At 39.8% G+C, this 17030-nt stretch overlaps 1 protein-coding gene across 1 annotated transcript in view; it reads right to left on the bottom strand.

Annotated features, from left to right (window-relative positions):
* The window catches only part of MYO1E (myosin IE), a 76429-nt gene that overhangs the window by 32745 nt on the left and 26654 nt on the right, over positions 1-17030 (bottom strand). Inside the window, 7 exon segments of the mRNA XM_063169568.1 lie at positions 183-317; positions 1536-1667; positions 2467-2556; positions 3047-3134; positions 9574-9668; positions 10551-10640; positions 13240-13383. Of these exon segments, the coding sequence (XP_063025638.1) occupies positions 183-317; positions 1536-1667; positions 2467-2556; positions 3047-3134; positions 9574-9668; positions 10551-10640; positions 13240-13383 (774 nt within the window).

Here is a 17030-nt window from a genome sequence, read left to right as displayed (position 1 = left end):
CTTTCTACAAAACCTATTTTCAGGGTTAGCATACCTCCCCCTCAAGGCAAAATACAACTAGAATAAGTTATATCTACATTAATTTCTCATTCCCACATTAGTAGATCAACATCTTTGCTAAAAATGAACAGTGAAATGAACATACATCCTCCACTACACAAACCATACAGTAAAGAACTCACCAGTGTTTCTTGGAAATCTGATTTGTCGTTGATGTCATCCACTTTGTAGGAGCCAGAGAGACTCAGATAGTAATAGTAGTCCATACTGGTAATGCCAAGGCTGCTTTTTTGTTCTGAGGAGGCCCCTTCAATTAGCTGCAGAATAAAAACCCCCCAAATTAGGGATCACCCAACAATCTCCAGCAGATAATGAGCAGGTCAGAAACAGGGACTGAGCCTGGAATTACTGGGAGAGATACGGCTGGTGCTGTGCTAGGGATGTACCACCCTTCCTACCTTCTGGTAATTGCTTAACCTAAAAGACCAGGCTCTCAATTCCATTCCCACAAATGGTTTAGTTCTAACTTCACAACTAATAAATAGCTAAAAATGTGACTGCCTTGAATGCCTTCCATAATCATTAACTCATTAAGAACAGGCAAAATGGGTTTTCCACCCAGAATGTGTTCCCTAAATCCTTAGCAGGGATGTGTTTTCCACACCCGCTGCAAGGCAGGCACAGCTGACAGCACATTCAGAAAGCATCACCTGTGGCTCTCCTCAGACCTGTGCAAAGGCTCTGCAGCCATGCACAGACATGGAAGGAACAAACATCAAAACAGAGCTGTCAAAACCCCACAGTCTCTTAACCCTTGTGTCAAACAACCTCTCCAGGCCACAGGAAAAGCAGCAGGACAGGACAAATTGTACATAAACCTCAGAAAAGGAGAACACACAGCTCCTGGAGCAATTCCAGCACCAATTCAGCTTTCCCTCCTGGCAATGGCACTTCAACTTACAAGCTCACTTACAAAGCTCTGGCTTGGCCCTAGTTTTGTAGAGCTTAATCAGCAGCACTCCAGCAGGTGAGGACCATGCACATCAAAGACCACTGAAGGCTGGCAAAGTCTTTTCAAACACAAAAACTGGGGATACTTGGACAATTCAACAAAGTATTATCATAAATATCTCAGAAAAATAAACTGACAATCAGATTTCTCTGTCACAGGAAGTATAGGCCAATAGAGATATATATAAACTGGCCTCTCTCTCTATATATATAGGCCAGTTTAAATAGAAAACTGCTGAAAAGTTCTCATTTTCTATTATATTCTCTTAGACTTTTCCAGATGGGAACTCACAATGAGTTTCCAAGCAAGGCTTTGAAATACTGCAATATTCTGTTCTGAAAGGCAGCCAGGCAGGTCTGTGGCAGATGGTGTCTCACTATGCTGCTGAGCTTCCCAGCAGAGACCAGGTTACCTCTGCAGTGTGCACTCAAATCTCACTGCTTTGAGAACAACTATTCAATCAAAAGGAGAAACGGGTCCTAGATACTTTACATAACTCAGAAAGGACTTAGGCACTTCTGACCTGGTAAAAAATGTGAAAACTTCTCTCTCCAGGATTCCTCATTACAACTCGAGATTTTTCCAGTAGGAAGTTGGAGATTTTCCCTCCATCTGGTTCTCCACCTGGGCTAAACTGTATTTCAAAGTATTTCCCCTGCAATAAATAATTCAAGCTGTTAAATGATTAGTAAATGCAAATTCTAAATTATGCACTTGTACTGTATTCCAAGCAAGGTTACAAGGGTATTTCATCTTTATGGATACCTCAAGGTACAACCTAAGCTTACACTCTTGAACCACCATATTTTCTGCATTTACACAGGTCAACATTAACACATCCCATGTTAATGCAAATGTAGAGAGGAAATCAGTGGATTCTCTTCACTGTTGAGACTCTTGCTCAGTATAAAGGAAACCATGAGGCTCACCTAAACAGCAGGTCAGTTCAACAGATTTACAACCAACAGCAAACTGTTCTGCCTGGAAGCAAAGCAAGGCCACAATCTCCTGCTTTCAGGGAGACATTATTAGCCAAGTTAGTTGTGTTCATGTTGAACACATCTCACATTGTTAAAGCCTATGTGTAACTTCTTCAAATGGAAGGTCTGGTGTGCAATTTAGTGAGCAGTCACTTCATGAGATTATCTTGACCCTTCTGGAATGACAGACTGAAGGTAATTCCTTCCTACTGCCTGTATAATATTAGTAAAGGCTGCAGCCTTGGTACTTCAAAAACTATACCCAGTACATAGAGAGAAAGAAATGCAGGGGAAAAAACAGCTATACAGAAGCCTCTGATATCCACCGTGGTTTAAAACACACTTTATATCTTTTTCTATCTTTATATCTTATTCAGATTTACCTCACCTGTAGTAAATTGATAGTATACCCCTAAACAGTGTCTCTGTAACAGCAAACAAGAGTAAAGTCATCTCGAAGGTAGAGGGACTTACAAATCTGCTGGAGTTGTTGTTCCGTACAGTTTTTGCGTTCCCAAAGGCCTCCAGTAAAGGGTTGGATTGTAGAATAATATCTTTAACATGCTAAAATTTTAGGAAATGAAAGAAATGCAAATTCAGAAATAGACATTTTTAAAGTTCTTACAGATTTTCTAAAAAAACCCCCCATAAATTATATATTAAAAAGGCAAGAAATCCTGCATCTGTATAAAATTCTCTTGATCATAAGGAATAGAATCCAACAGTTTTTCTTCTAGAGCTTTTAGTTCCTATTTTTGAGGAAAATCTTACAGAATTAAACAAAATGCCTGAGGCTAAAACCTGGTTCTTTCGTGCATTGTTCTGCCAAAACAACACAGCTGATAAACTGATCTGTTTTTTCCCATCATCTTAATCTTAAACCACACTTACACAGGAGCATTTAATTTTTTGGGGGGGGGGGTTTGGAACCACAACCAATGAAGTCAGAGTAGCATGAAATTTAGGAATCTGCCAGTGCTTCAGCAATCTGTTCTGGGATCACTGATCATGATACTGATCACTTATGCTTCAGTATTACTGTGTATCAACTCACCTGTACTTTAGGACCACCTCCTGAAATTTTGGAGATATAACTCATGATATATTTGGCAGCTACAGTCTTTCCAGCACCACTTTCCCCACTATAGAAAAAGAAATACAAAAATAAACATGTTAGTTTTTAAGTAACTCTACAGTGGGGTAATTTGAAGTTCATTTTGTCCAACCAAGGTGAAGTACCTTAATTAAATACAGCACATTCAGACTGAGTAACCTGGTAGTACAGACTGTGATGCAGTGTGGCAGCATGGTACTGGGATATGTTTGTGAGTACAGAACTCTGAATACACCATCCTGCATGGACACCAGAACCTCAGTGAGACTCCAAGGTCAGAAAAGCACACACACTGAGAAACATCTACTTAAACCAAGATACTCAAAAGAGAGTTAAAGACTCCATTCCTATCTATATTTATGGGGATTTCAGGTCTTGACACAAAAACTAATTTGAAAATCTGAGCTGTGCATGCCATGCCAGATACCTAATTCATTTTAGTAGTTTTTTGTTTTAGGTGTTCCTGAACAAAATAATGAGGCATTATTAATCACATCCTGAATGACGGAAGAACTGCCTTCCTGCTCCTATGCCTCTTGACACAGGGTACAAGAAGTCTTACTATCCCATACTAGCTCTCACAATTCCTTCCTTCCTTCCTTTATAACATTTCACTTCAATGGTGAATGGTGTTTACACCAGCAGCAGCTTTGCCTTCTTGCAATCAGTAAGTTTCTCAAGAGGGAAAGAAGACTGGCATGGCAGGCAATCCAAACTCCCTGCACTTCATCCCTTAAAGCTTCCCTTCATCTCAACAAAATTCCTCCAGACTTTGTAGGCCTTGGTGCAAGTCAGCTCTGACATTAATGCATTTCCTGTGATCAGGACAACTACACCAAAGCAAAAAGGACAACACACAGATGTTGGGTCAACACCACAAGAACAGCTAAAATAGCTTTCTCTTTGGTGAAAAGCTGTGCTATCTTTAAACTCCTGAATAATTTCAGTGAATGTTGTTGACTCTTCCATCCTGCGCCCACTTGTTCCTGGATATGGATCAAATGCACATCTTTTCCTGCACAAACTTCAGCTGCATCTGCCAAAGAAACATCAGCATGTCCTGTACAGGAAAGGGACTCACTGAGAACAGCTCAGACCTCTTTATCAGCATGACTAATAGACACATTTTTAAAGGTTTCATTCTGGAAAAACTCCCCAAACCGCCAAGCTGCAAATGTGATTTTACATCTTTAAAGCTTCCAAACAATACAGAAATACTGAAAGGCTCCTTTAAATTATTTTCCCAGAAATGTTTTCATGCTTTTGTCTTCTCTTGACTACAGTTTTATAGATCAAACTGAAAACTTGAAAGGGTGAAAAAGTACTTACTGAGCATCCATCTGTGGAGCACAGACCACGATTATTATTATTCTTCTGAGTCACCTTTTCCTAACAACCAAGAAAGCCTGTATTATGCATATCTACTACATTCACAGGGACAGACTTTGATGAATGGCAAACTGCTTTTAAGAGTTCAAAACATGAATAGTTCAATAATTAAAATACCATTTCTCCAAAATCTGCTGGCAGTAAATTTGTTCTTCCTGTTGTAAAACCAGACAAATCAACTGAACCTGAATCATACTCTAAGCTTACAAATTGCAGTTTTCAGATGAATACAGGGGAGAATCCAAGGCCAAACATTGAATAAATCTGATCAGGTATTATTTATCACACAGTAAAAATATAACACGTTTCTATAAGCTTTTCTTTACTGCATCCATTATCCTTCTCCTCCTTGCTCAAATGAAGTGTGGCTTGTATTTCTTATTCCATAGTGTCAGCCACAGAACTGCCCTGGAGCAACAAAGCTCTGTTTTATTGTTAGTGGTACTGGAAAGTGGTCCTTTCTAGTAAATTAACTTGGCCAAAAGATTGCCTGCCAGAGTTTCTTTAGATTTATGCATGCATACACTGTTTTTCAGTTTTAGGTTTTTATTGATCAAAGACCAGCAAATTGCTCCAATTAAACTAGAATAAAACAAGAAGATGCATTATTTATGAACCTAAGTAGCTTTATCTGATGGGATGGTATCCTGCCCCCACTAAAGCTCAGGTATTCAAATGGAACAGGGAAATTGTGCCATTCCTGCCAAATGCTTCTCATGCAGCTGCTTCATATAAATCTTACTGCTCTGATGCTATTAACACTATTTTAAGAAGATGTAAGAATCATCTAACTTGGTAGTCTGAAGTATGTTGGAAGTACGGAGGCTTTTAGAGCTTGAAAAAATTCTTAAATTGGCTTAAAGTGGACTGTGTGTGTGACAATTTTCTCAGAGACTTTTCTTGCTAAAAATAAAACTAGCACATAATCTCAATCACTAACAAAAATTATAATGCTTTGAAAGATATAGTTTCTTCTAGCATTATTTACCACTTCAGAAAAATGACATTTTCTTCCACAAAGTCAATTAATACTTAGCTGAAATCAGAATAAGACTACAAACAGAGAAGGAAATGTTTTTTGCTCCTTGCTTCCTTCCCAGAGGAAACAATCAGTAATTAGAGAAGCAAGATCCAATACACGGCATCATCCTTCTCTCTAAAATTAATTTTCTGAGTGACATTTAATATGGTATCCATGGCTGTAGAACAATACAAGTGATGCTTATCTACATTGCCAGGACAATGTAGAAATTTTAATACCAAACATTTATAAAGAACTCCTGGATCTGCCAGTAAAGAACACTGTATATGTAAAATACTCTGATGTGTTTGGATAAGTTTTCTATTTTGTTTATACAGAAAATTTACTTTCTATAATTATGTTCAGAGAAAATTCAGTAGCATGATTTCAGTGAAATATTTTTCCCTTCTGAATCAGAGCTTTAACCTAACCTTTCTTACAGTGTTAGACTTATGTTTCTACCACTTCCTCATTAAAATTTAGCCATATTTCCAGTCAGGTTCTCTCCAGAATGATCAGTCATTTGAGTGTTCTGGAAATCTGGGATATAGAAGCTGACTAGAAATCTCATACTGAATTTTGAACTTTATTAGACTTAAGATAGACATGAGCTGTTCACTGAAAGCAGTTCAGGTAGCAAATGATCTTTTCATTAACTCCTATTTGTAGTACATAAGATGTATTGCCTTTTCAGATATGAAGTCATTATACACTGCTTTCCTGGACTCAAATGTTGCCACACAAATGGCAAATGCAAACTAAAACTACAAACAAGAAAAATTGCTTTAAAGCAATGGCAACATCTCCTGGCAGGGATCACAGAACCAAAGTAAAAATACAGACCTCAGCTTTATAGAAAGGTAAAACCTTAACACCCTGAAGAAATGCATTTATTGCTATATGATAGAAAAATACTAATCATAACCTCCATTCTCTCAATTAAAGTGACAGCCTAAAAGGAATTAAAGGCACAAGAGACAATTCTCCATAATTAAAATCTTGACTGGACAACTCTTTGCTGACAGTCTGGAAGGGCCACACAGGGCAGAAATGCCAAGAGTCTCTTTAATTGCCACCGATGAGCTTAGTTCAAGAAAGGTCTAAATTAAATATAATGCCTCAGTAAAACATAAACTGAATGAGAAAAAAAGCCCAGTGTGGCATGTGTCACCCCTGTGAGTGAACTTCTCTGCACTCCTGCCCAGGCACACAGACCTGGGGCCACTGCTCCCTCTTCCCACCTCAGCACACCCTGCTCCTGGACTCAGCCATGAATCACCTCATTGTTTATTTACTCTGCAGCAGCCATGCAAAGCAGCTCAGCTGGGATTAGACATGGGCACATGTAACTTTCTTAACACATATGCAAATATGCTGGAATTACTCAGCTAATGAAAAAGCCTTCCCTGGCCTTGGAAAGGTTATTTGGTAACAGTTTTTCTTTTAAAATTAGTATTATCATATGAAAAGAGGTTATTTTTGCTTGCAATCCATTCAGCATCTCAGAGAATTGCATTTTCTTTCGAATTTGCTTTTCCAGTTCATTCACTGACTTTTGAAGAGGATGAGTTTTGCTATCAGTGTCTAAATGCATTAGGAATTAATGTCCAGGTAAAAGTGGCTCTGCCTACTTTAGAGACCCTCTTCACCTGCCTGGAAACACAGATCTAGTCTGTGGGATGCCCAGGTTTGCAGGCAGATGCCACAGGTGCCCAAAGCACACGGTTGGAGGGCACAGCAGGTGTGCACCTGCCCCTTCCCCACCACCCTTCAGCCTCCATATGCAACAGCAGCCAGACTTTGCCTTTGTGATCTGGCTGTGAACAGGGCTAGCCTACACCTTATTTCTTACCTTCTGTCTTTGCAGGAAAATCTCCCATTTTGACATGGAAAACCTGATTAAGTTTTACCTGGCTCTGTTCCCTGTTCTACCAGGGATTTTCAGTGGAGTCACTACAAATTCAGACTAGTTATGAAGCAGAGATGCAAGAAGCATCTCACTATAACCATATTATCATCACTCATCTTCCACAGGACAATTTTTCACAGAAAAAACATGTTTCAGTGAACAAAGCAACTGCTTATGCTCAGCAGCTTCTGTGGCAATGACAACAGACAGCTGTGTCTCAGTTTTTTGAGAATCACCAGTTTAGGGGCAGAAATGGTAAACCCCTGGCAGCTATCATGTGAAACTGGTGGAGTGGAAGCAGACTCTAAGTTAGGCAGAACATTCATTCCAGTCAAGAGCTGCAGCATCCTGGAAGCTGCAGTTCTGCAGCAGTTTCAGTGCCTTCTGGTCCCCGCAATAAAACATAAAGCAAGCAAACTCCAAACTTCAAGAAACTTCCTTCCAAAGCCAGCCCTGGCTGTTAGAAATAGTGATGACATTAAATCAGAAAATACAAGCAGCATGCAAACAGTTTAAATCAAATGTGGTCCGAAAGATTAAAATAGCAACCAAACAATATGAATTTAATGAGCAGCTGAGTTACTTGATTTATTATTTATGAAAAGAATTTTGAAGTGTCCTAAAAAATCAAAAACCATAATGAAAGCTACTTGTAAGTCTAGTCCACAGTTTCTACAGTGTTTGTAATAAAAACATCAAAGGAAAAATAAATGTGTAGGCAGAAAAAAAGTCTCTGAAATGTCCCTTGCAAACATGATCCTTCTTGTTTCAGTTTTGCACTAGATTTCAATTAACACCTGCAGACTTTGAATAGGCTGTGCACACACAGAGAAGTTTCACTCTGCACATACATTTCGGAAATGTTCATTCCTAAGAGCATTCAAGTACATCATCACCCAGTGTTCAAGTACAAGAACTCTCATGTAAAATTAAAGCTCTAAGTTTGTATCTCAGATCTGCATCTCAGAACTCTCTCAATGTGACTCTGCATGCATTGCATTGTGGGGCGTAGCACAGGATCAAAAAATAGGGTTTTTATTCACAATCCACAACAGCTCAAGGATTTTCACTATAAATTTAGCTTCATGTGAAACATCCCACTCTCTGGGATGTTACTTTAAGCCAAAAGCAAAATCCCAATTTTACCCATTCCTAACAGGTCTCAATTTGACTGCATGTGTCTAATAAACTTCAGCACAGCAATAAGTATCAGTTCCCCAAAGAGAAAGACTGAGCTCAGAGAACAATTTAGCCATCCCAGTGAAGGCAGGAGAGCTCTGGGCTTTTTGTTTCCTTTATCCCAGGGGCCCAGGAGCAGGGAGGCCCTCCTTGGACCCAGCAAACTGCTTGGCCTTCCCAGGTGTAAAATGCCTGCACAGCCCTGGGACACCCACCCTGCTCTGGGGACGGGTAAAGGGCAGCTCCAGGGGCTCTGCCCTGCACCCCAGCAGCCCTGTCAGGAGGGACAGAGGCTCCCAGCTCCAGGGGCTCTGCCCTGCACCCCAGCAGCCCTGTCAGGAGGGACAGAGGCTCCCAGCTCCAGGATCCTGCAGTTCTTGCTCCCCACACATTTTCTTTTATCATACACCACCTATAAAACCCACAGACGAGAACAAAGCAGAACTCTGGTCCCAAAATTCACTTTGACTGTCACTTAAATAATGCCTGTCATTAAAAAAGTTTAGTAAGAATTCTACAGTGAATTCCATCGCTTAATAATTAAAAAGATTAATAGTGAAGACAAAATTAATTTCCCAGTATCTCTCGCCTTTTGTCTCTGAGTGAATGCAAGTAGAATTCCAAAAGGAACAAAAGACCATGATAAATGCAGTCCATGTGGGATTGCTGGATTTAACAGGATCTGGTTGTACAGCTGTTAATCCAGCCCCCTCATGCAGTCATTCAAGCTGTTGTAATTCTGGCATTGGACAAGAAGCTGGCTGTGTGACTAAGAGATTTCTTGTGGTTAAGTTGTCATCAGGATTTTACTGGAAAACAAAAAGGAGGGTCAGAAAATTCTGGCTACCCCAGAAAATCCCAAAATGTGGATGTGGACAGAAGCTTTTTCATGATATAATAAACTTTTCTGCTTCATCAAGTTAAAACACTAGAAGAAGATTAAATCCTTTTTACCCATCTTTTTCTTACCTAATAATGACACACTGATTTTCTCTGTCAATAATCATGTTTCTGTACATGCTGTCCGCAAGAGCATAAATATGTGGTGGGTTTTCATACTGTGCCTAGGAGGAGAAATAAAGAATAATTTGTCAAGGCAGCACAAAAAAAATGCAGAAAGACCAAATTAAGTTTGTATTTAAACTGGAAGAGTTATTTCTCTGGAAAAAATAATTCCAAACAGCACTTTATAGGGAATTTTCCCCAAAAACTCTTTGGTACATTTAATAAAAACAAACTAAAGTCTCTAGACTTTGCCAGTGAAGTTTCTCCAATCTATAATTTTCTCTTAGAAATACCCTGTTCTAAAAGTGGCTTCTGCTGGAAATGTATTACTTGTCCAAAGGACACACACAATTTCAGCCTATCCCACCAGCAGTCATGTGCTAACAATGCTTTCCCCAGCAGCACTCAGAGCCTGGTGCCTCAGGTCCCATTTTCATTTTGGGCCACCCAAACCCAACAGCTGCCCTGAGTGGACACACCCAACTCAGACAGGAAATTGGAATTTAAGTCCCTAATGTGTCCGTGCTAACTCACTCTTCAAGCTGGATTTTCAAAAGTGACAGCTAATTTTGGCACCTCACTTTTTTTATTGTTCTTGTCCAGCTAGAGTTCTGAAATCACAGTCTCCAAATCCACTAATGGCCATTTTGTGCATATGACAGCTTAAAAACTGCCTTTGCAGGAGCAGGGACGTGTCAAGGAGTGATACCTAATAATGGATTAGAGCTAATCAATGCAAGTATTTTCTTGAAATGCTGATCTTACATGGCAGGAAGTTCAATCTGAATACTCAGTCTATGGCAATGACCATCTGCCAAGTTCTCCCAGGCCAGCACAATGCTAGCAAACCCAGAAACAAACTCTTCCCAGAGTTAAACTGTACAGGATAATGATTTCCAAGCCCCTGAATGCTGCACAATATTTTAGACTGCTTTACTTACTGCTCCTTGGTACATTTCAATTTCCTTTTCCCCAAAATATGGCATTTGCTTGAAAGGATTCACAGAGATTAGTACAGAGCCAATGTATGTCTGCATTCAAAAGAAGTTAAGGTAACAGCAGTTTCATAAAGTATCATCTTCCTACTAACAACAAAGAACTTTTCCATCTATTACATAGTACTTAAAATAATAGTAAAACCACCACAGTTTACAACAATTGTTAATAAAAATTAAATTAGCAGGCTTACAAGAATATAAACATACCATTCAATTGGAATATTTTTGTATTATCTTATTTTAGAATAACCTAAGTATAGAACCATGTATTAAAGGCCAAAACATGACACACCTTGAATAAAAATACAGAAAGGAAATGGCACATTTGAGCTGGTTTTACTCCTTTGTAACTGAAGAGGTCATATTGTCAGTATTAGAAAATATTGGTTTAACCTTTGCAGAATACAGTGCAGTGACACATTCTGATCTCACAGGACAGTGCTGAGCAAGCAGAGCTGGATGGAAACGGCCACTGCTGAGCTAAATGAGACAATTACTCAGCTGCATGCACTGGGGTGCTGGGGAGACTTGGTAATTCAGTCTGTGCTGTTATTTTATGAGTAAAACCATTAACAGTCCCTCAGAGTCCTCTCCAGCAGGCTGCCCTGTACCACACTCAATTTCAAGCCATTATTAGATTTTTTGCAACATTTTTAATACAATATTTCATCATTCAGCATTCAGCTGCACATGCTCTGCATTTCAAATACCTCACAATCCTTTGGAACTACAGCTGCAGTGTACACATAGGAAGCACCTGACAGTAATTCACAGGGATCACTATATAACTGGAGTTAGCAATGAGCCCACACCTATGGGTCCAAAATGTTGTACTGCAGGTTTCAATAACAATCTGGAATTGTTCAAAGGCAAACTTGCTATCTAAGCTTTCTGTGCAAAGTAGGAGAATTAACACATCAATCCTGCTGGATTGTCCTATGTAGGAATCTCCTACTGTGGTGCCAAAAGGTAACATGTTAGAGAAGAACTATAACTCAATGAACATAATTTCTGTAATATTAATTTGCAATGCTTTCTTCATACATTTTTAATTTAATTCAAAATGAGTGACAACATCTGGGTCTTGGATATAACAGATCAATTACTCATTGTGTCAGTACAAACACTTGAAGTGACAGTTTTCTGTTGGTAAACAGTACCAGCATTTTCTGGGATGATTCTGTCATCTCTGTACAATGCAGCACAGAGAAATGTTCATTCATGGGTGGACACACAAACAATTCAAATATTCAAGAGATGATCTTCATCTTTGAATGAAAAGCCTTCACAGAAACTGCAAAAGGATTCTTTCTCCCTGCATAAGGGAGGTCTGATCCCTCAATGTGACCACCAGTTCCCTGGGAAAACACTCTTATTCTGTCTTCAGTAGAAAGATCATCTCTATGTGAAAATCTCACTATTTTCATAAAAAAGAAAAAGCAATAATCTTTCTTCTGCACTGAAGGGCACTGAAGTCTCTGCACACACTGCAAGGAACTTGCAGCACTCCACAGACCAACAGCACTCATGCTCCTACCAGGAAGGGTTCTACAGCTTGTCCCTGTACCACAGTCTGGCAAATACTGTGCAACTTCATCCTGCTCCTATAAAGCAATTTCAATAATAGTGTGGTACTTCAACAGATAGGGTCCAAACCCATGTTCACACATGGATTAGAAACCTCTGCAGTTCATGATGGAAACAACTGCAACATGAACTTTCCTCTATCAGTCCCTGCTAAATTGAGCTGCTGCACAGCCCTTGACCATCTGTCAAGAATATATGGAAACAGCCAGATCTTATATTTCCTCCTCTTTCTGCTAAAATATGTTAAGCTCTTCAAGGAAACTATTCTCCAGATACAACTAGGAAGTATGAAAACCTGGCTAAAGCAGAAGGAACAGCACAACTTTCTAGTACATCATCACTGACTAGAATTTACCAAATTCATTACCGCAGCTCATGTTACATTGCAAAAGCTGAAAATGAAATAGTGAATATTCTTATCTTAAGGAATTGCTTTCATGCGATTTTTTTTTAAAAAGCAAGCCTTGGGTATTCAAGTCTTTTCTTCCTGTAAGGTTGCATGTTCCAGTATTTAAATTTTCACATTTTCATTAATCATAGAAAAAAAATTAACTGAGAACACTGAAGATTTACAGATGTTGACAAATTCACCTGTTTCCATCATCCCATGATTCACAGTATTAACAATTCCAGAAGAAGTTGTAAACAGGGCTATGTGACAGAAGAAATGCAATTCTGAAAGCATTATAATTTTGGAAGTATAGAAGACAACATATCAATAAATGTACACACACTTTAAACCTATCATTCTTGCTCTTAGAAGTATCATTACCTCAGGAGGCTTCAGGGGTCACATCAATGCATCAATATAGAGAGGTACAATCTTCAACATATTACAAAGAGTACCTTAAAATAATTTTTGCTATTTTATTTTCAACCCTCATAATCAGCTGAGTTTTCAAAGCCTTTTCTGTAATCTCAGGTGAAGTGTCACATAGACTGTTCAGCATCTTTGAGTAATCTTCTTAAAGAGAATACATTCACATAATTAGTGTCACATTGGCTCAGCAAAGCCACGGGGCTCCCCAAAACCAGCAAAGGATACAAAAATATAATCATCCATGTATCGTTTCTTTAGGTTCTCCACTATGGCATCCTCAGTGATTTTGGAAAGCAGGACCATGTCATCCACTCCACTGTGCTTGACATTGTGGCTCTGCCAGTGGTATCTGTAGTGTCCTTTGCTGCCCTGCAGGAAAGCACAATGAACATCACAAAGGTTACTACATTTCTCATCAGCACTAAGTAACTGAAAACCATTATTTGAATTCCAACTTCCCAAATGTTTTCCTTTCATTGAATTCTATTCCTTGATCCAGGCATTCCATGAAAGCATCCATAAGTGGTGTCAGCTGATTTGCTTCTGCACTGCCCTCCAGAACTAGAAGGTAATTCCAGGGGGTTTTGTGACCACCTACACACAGAATGAATTGCAGATGGCAGACATTTTTAAACCTAGTAGGAAAAAACCCCCAATTATTCCAACTGAGATGCAGCTATTGGAAGCTAAGGATGCAAAAATTACACTCCTACATTGTAACTATTAGCAGTGAGGATAATTATCATCACCACAATGAATTCCTCATCATTTACAGCCTTTAAAAAAGCTGCACAGAAGCTGTTACTGGGAGGGAAGCAGTGAGCCTGCTGCAGTTGAGCATTCAGGGATGTTCTGCAAATGATGTACCCCAGCTTGTCGGCTGCATGTCTTCAGAGCCCCTTTTGATCTGTTAGTCACCATGCTTAATGACATCTAAATAGATACTCTCTCCCCACATTCAGAGACTACTATTTCAGGATGCTACTAAAACATGTGACATTTCATGCTGTACCACTTGAAATCAAAATGTGTTTTTCTTCCAGCTGATTTGAACAGTAGTTTGGTTCCATGGATACACCCACAAACAGATTTAAATCCAGTCGACATCAAAGCTATTAATTCAGCTATAAATTTGCTCTCCAAACCCAAACCTATTTTCTGTAGCCTGGCAGACAATGCTAATGGAGTTCTGATCTCTTCCCTCTTTCTACTTAGTTTTTGCTTACACAATAATGAAATTAGTGATGCTGGAATTACTACATTTAACACTAAGAAGTGATCAAGTATACTGTCAAGGAAGATGTGGCCAACAAAATGCCAATTCTGCAAATTCCCCTTATTCTTTAGCGCTCCAATTTGTAACAATGTGATTTAACTACACTGCTCGGGTGTACTTTATCCAGGATCAAGTCACATTCACCAGGACACAAGCAATTTACTATGACAAAGTACATGCATCATTTTATTCTGCAAAAATTTTACAGATTAAAGAAGAAAATTTAGGTACTCTGAACACTTCAGCTGCATTAGTATTTTGAAATGGGACATCAGCAACTTAAAGAGGGGCAATTTTTGTGCGTACACATTTCTGCAGGAGCAAATGACCCACACAACTTTACTAGCACCAAGTGCTACACCAGGCCTAAAGCTTGGTTTCATGTCAAGTGACATAAAACCCAACTGGATTTTCACCTCAAGTTAAATTAACTTCCATTAAACCCTGCTACTGCAGACAGCACAGAAGCTGTAGGCTTTATGGTTGTTTTCTGTTAAGCCTCCAGCCCCTGCTACCCTGATGCAGATCTATTACTGCCAACACCAGTGGAGAACAGGGGCAAACTTACAGCAAAAGAATGCTTTCAAATATAGTACAGCACAAGTAAATATGTCTGAAAACACGAACTCAGCAATTTGCCTGAATGTCCACAAGTGTACATGATGTTCAATAAAATAATAACCTTAAACTGGCTTAGCTTGTGTGAACCTTATTGATTTTCTATCTGTACAATGGAAGCAGTGATCTGGAAGCACTGAGAAAACAAAGAATCAATTTTTTAATTGTCATAAAACATATGACTGAAAATATTAGTTGAAGCTTGGTTTCTTGGAGAAAACAGAAGTGCAATGGAGAAGCATAATTTCCTTCAGTGTATTCATCAGCTTACTTGTGATACTACACTTGGAAAAAGGAACTGGCAGGATGGACAAAAAGGTACAGTATCAAAATAAATATGGATAATTAGATTGTTCACAAAGCTATACAGAATGTGGTTTAGTATTAGATAATGGAGTAAGCCACAGAAAATGTGTAAGAAATGAGACTGGGAAAACAATCAAGCTTCCCTTTAGAAGCCATGGCACCAGACCCAGTGAGCTCAACGAGCACAAAGCTTGCAAAGCCACAGGATACATGGAAAATGTGCACACAGTCTGCAAAACAGCAGCTTTATGCAAGTCACTGACTGTTGCTGACTGTGATTAAGGCCAAAGGGTTCTTCCCCAAAAGCACTGGGAGGCAGCAGGGAAGCAGGAGGGCAGTGCCAGGGCAGCCCTGAGAGCAGCCCTGCCCTGCACTCCTGCCCAGCTCTGATCACAGCAGCCATCAAAGCTGAGAGCCACAGACCACAGACACTGCAAACCATGCAGAGAGAGAGGTTCAACAAGAAGGCAGCAGCCTAAACACCCCGTAAAGCAGTGGCACAGAAGACAGCTCAGAGTCATGGCACTAAGTGGTTCACATTAAAACTGTAACTCAGTTTAAATGGCAGTTTCCTGGTAGTTTGGGATTGCCTCTTTCCTTTTAAAACACAGCCTTACATTCAAATGTGCAGAGAGGCAGCAAATCACCACCAGATTATTGTCAGACTTCTCCCTGGGATCTAGAAATAAGCCCAAGCTTGAGAAGTGCCTGAGCAGCCAAAGTTAAGTTTTGCTCTCACCCCTCCTTCTCCAGGGAGGTAACACCATGGCATGGTTAGGTGACTACCACTTCTTTATCTGGGCAACAAAACAGGGAGTGTTTTGTCTAGAGGACATCACCCACTCCCAAGTTCTTGCCCTTCCAAGTGTGAGTGATGGCTATTACAGAGTCTAACCTGAATTTAGCAACTGCAGTCACTTCCAACTAGTACTACAACCTTGTCGAGCTAACAGCCAACAGGTTTTTGAGTTTTGAAATTAATAAAATAAAAAAAAAATAAACATTTACTATAATCAATCATCTGAAAAAGCTTCACATCATAGCAGTTATCAAAGCAACTCTTCATCTTACTCCAGGCTGCATATTTCCCAAAGGTCAAGGCTACATGCTTAAAAATGATACTAATTATTTGTTCTTATTGCATATTTCTTGATAATTTAAGCATTTTTTTTTTAGCCAGAGCTTTCCACCATCTAGATAAAAATGCAGCACTCTAATCTGGAGACAACTTACATCTGAGCTCGTTACCTGGTGCCCACTGGAACCTGCTTTGCAGGGTGCACTCAGGGCAATTCTCTCAGCTGCTAATTGCCCTCTGCTGTCCAGCACGCAGCACATTCTCCCTCCACCCCTCCCCAGACCAATCACCCAGTCACAAGGCCAGGTCTCCTGAACTGCTTGAGTCCTTCTGTCCCAGAAGGTTCTTCAGAGCCAGCAGCACAAGGCTGGCAGAGCTGCCCCACACCTGATGTTGCAGCAGCCCCAGGCAGGACCAGGTAACTCCCACAGAGCTCCCCTGGGACACTGTCAGAGCTGGCCAAAGAGCCCAAGGTCCAGCCCTGGGCCAAGCCGGGCAGGTCAGATGGCAGCAGATGGGCACTTGGCTTCTCTTAGGTTTTCTCAGAGAAAGGTGTGATCTAACTGTACAATAAGTAAGCAAATAAAAGTCTGTGTCAGCACTAACAAAGCCTGAGCAGCTGCAAAAAGATGAACTTGGCAGATTAAGAAAAATACAAAACAAACCAAAAAACCAACCCTAAAACAAAAACACATCTCAACAGGCTGCAAAAAGCCACAGAAGTGGAAACACCAGTGT

Source organism: Melospiza melodia, chromosome 15, assembly GCF_035770615.1.
Source record: "Melospiza melodia melodia isolate bMelMel2 chromosome 15, bMelMel2.pri, whole genome shotgun sequence".
NCBI classification, from domain to species: Eukaryota; Metazoa; Chordata; class Aves; order Passeriformes; family Passerellidae; genus Melospiza; species Melospiza melodia.
The sequence above is the reverse complement of the archived record's forward strand: the minus strand, read 5'-3'. Positions and strand labels throughout refer to the sequence as shown.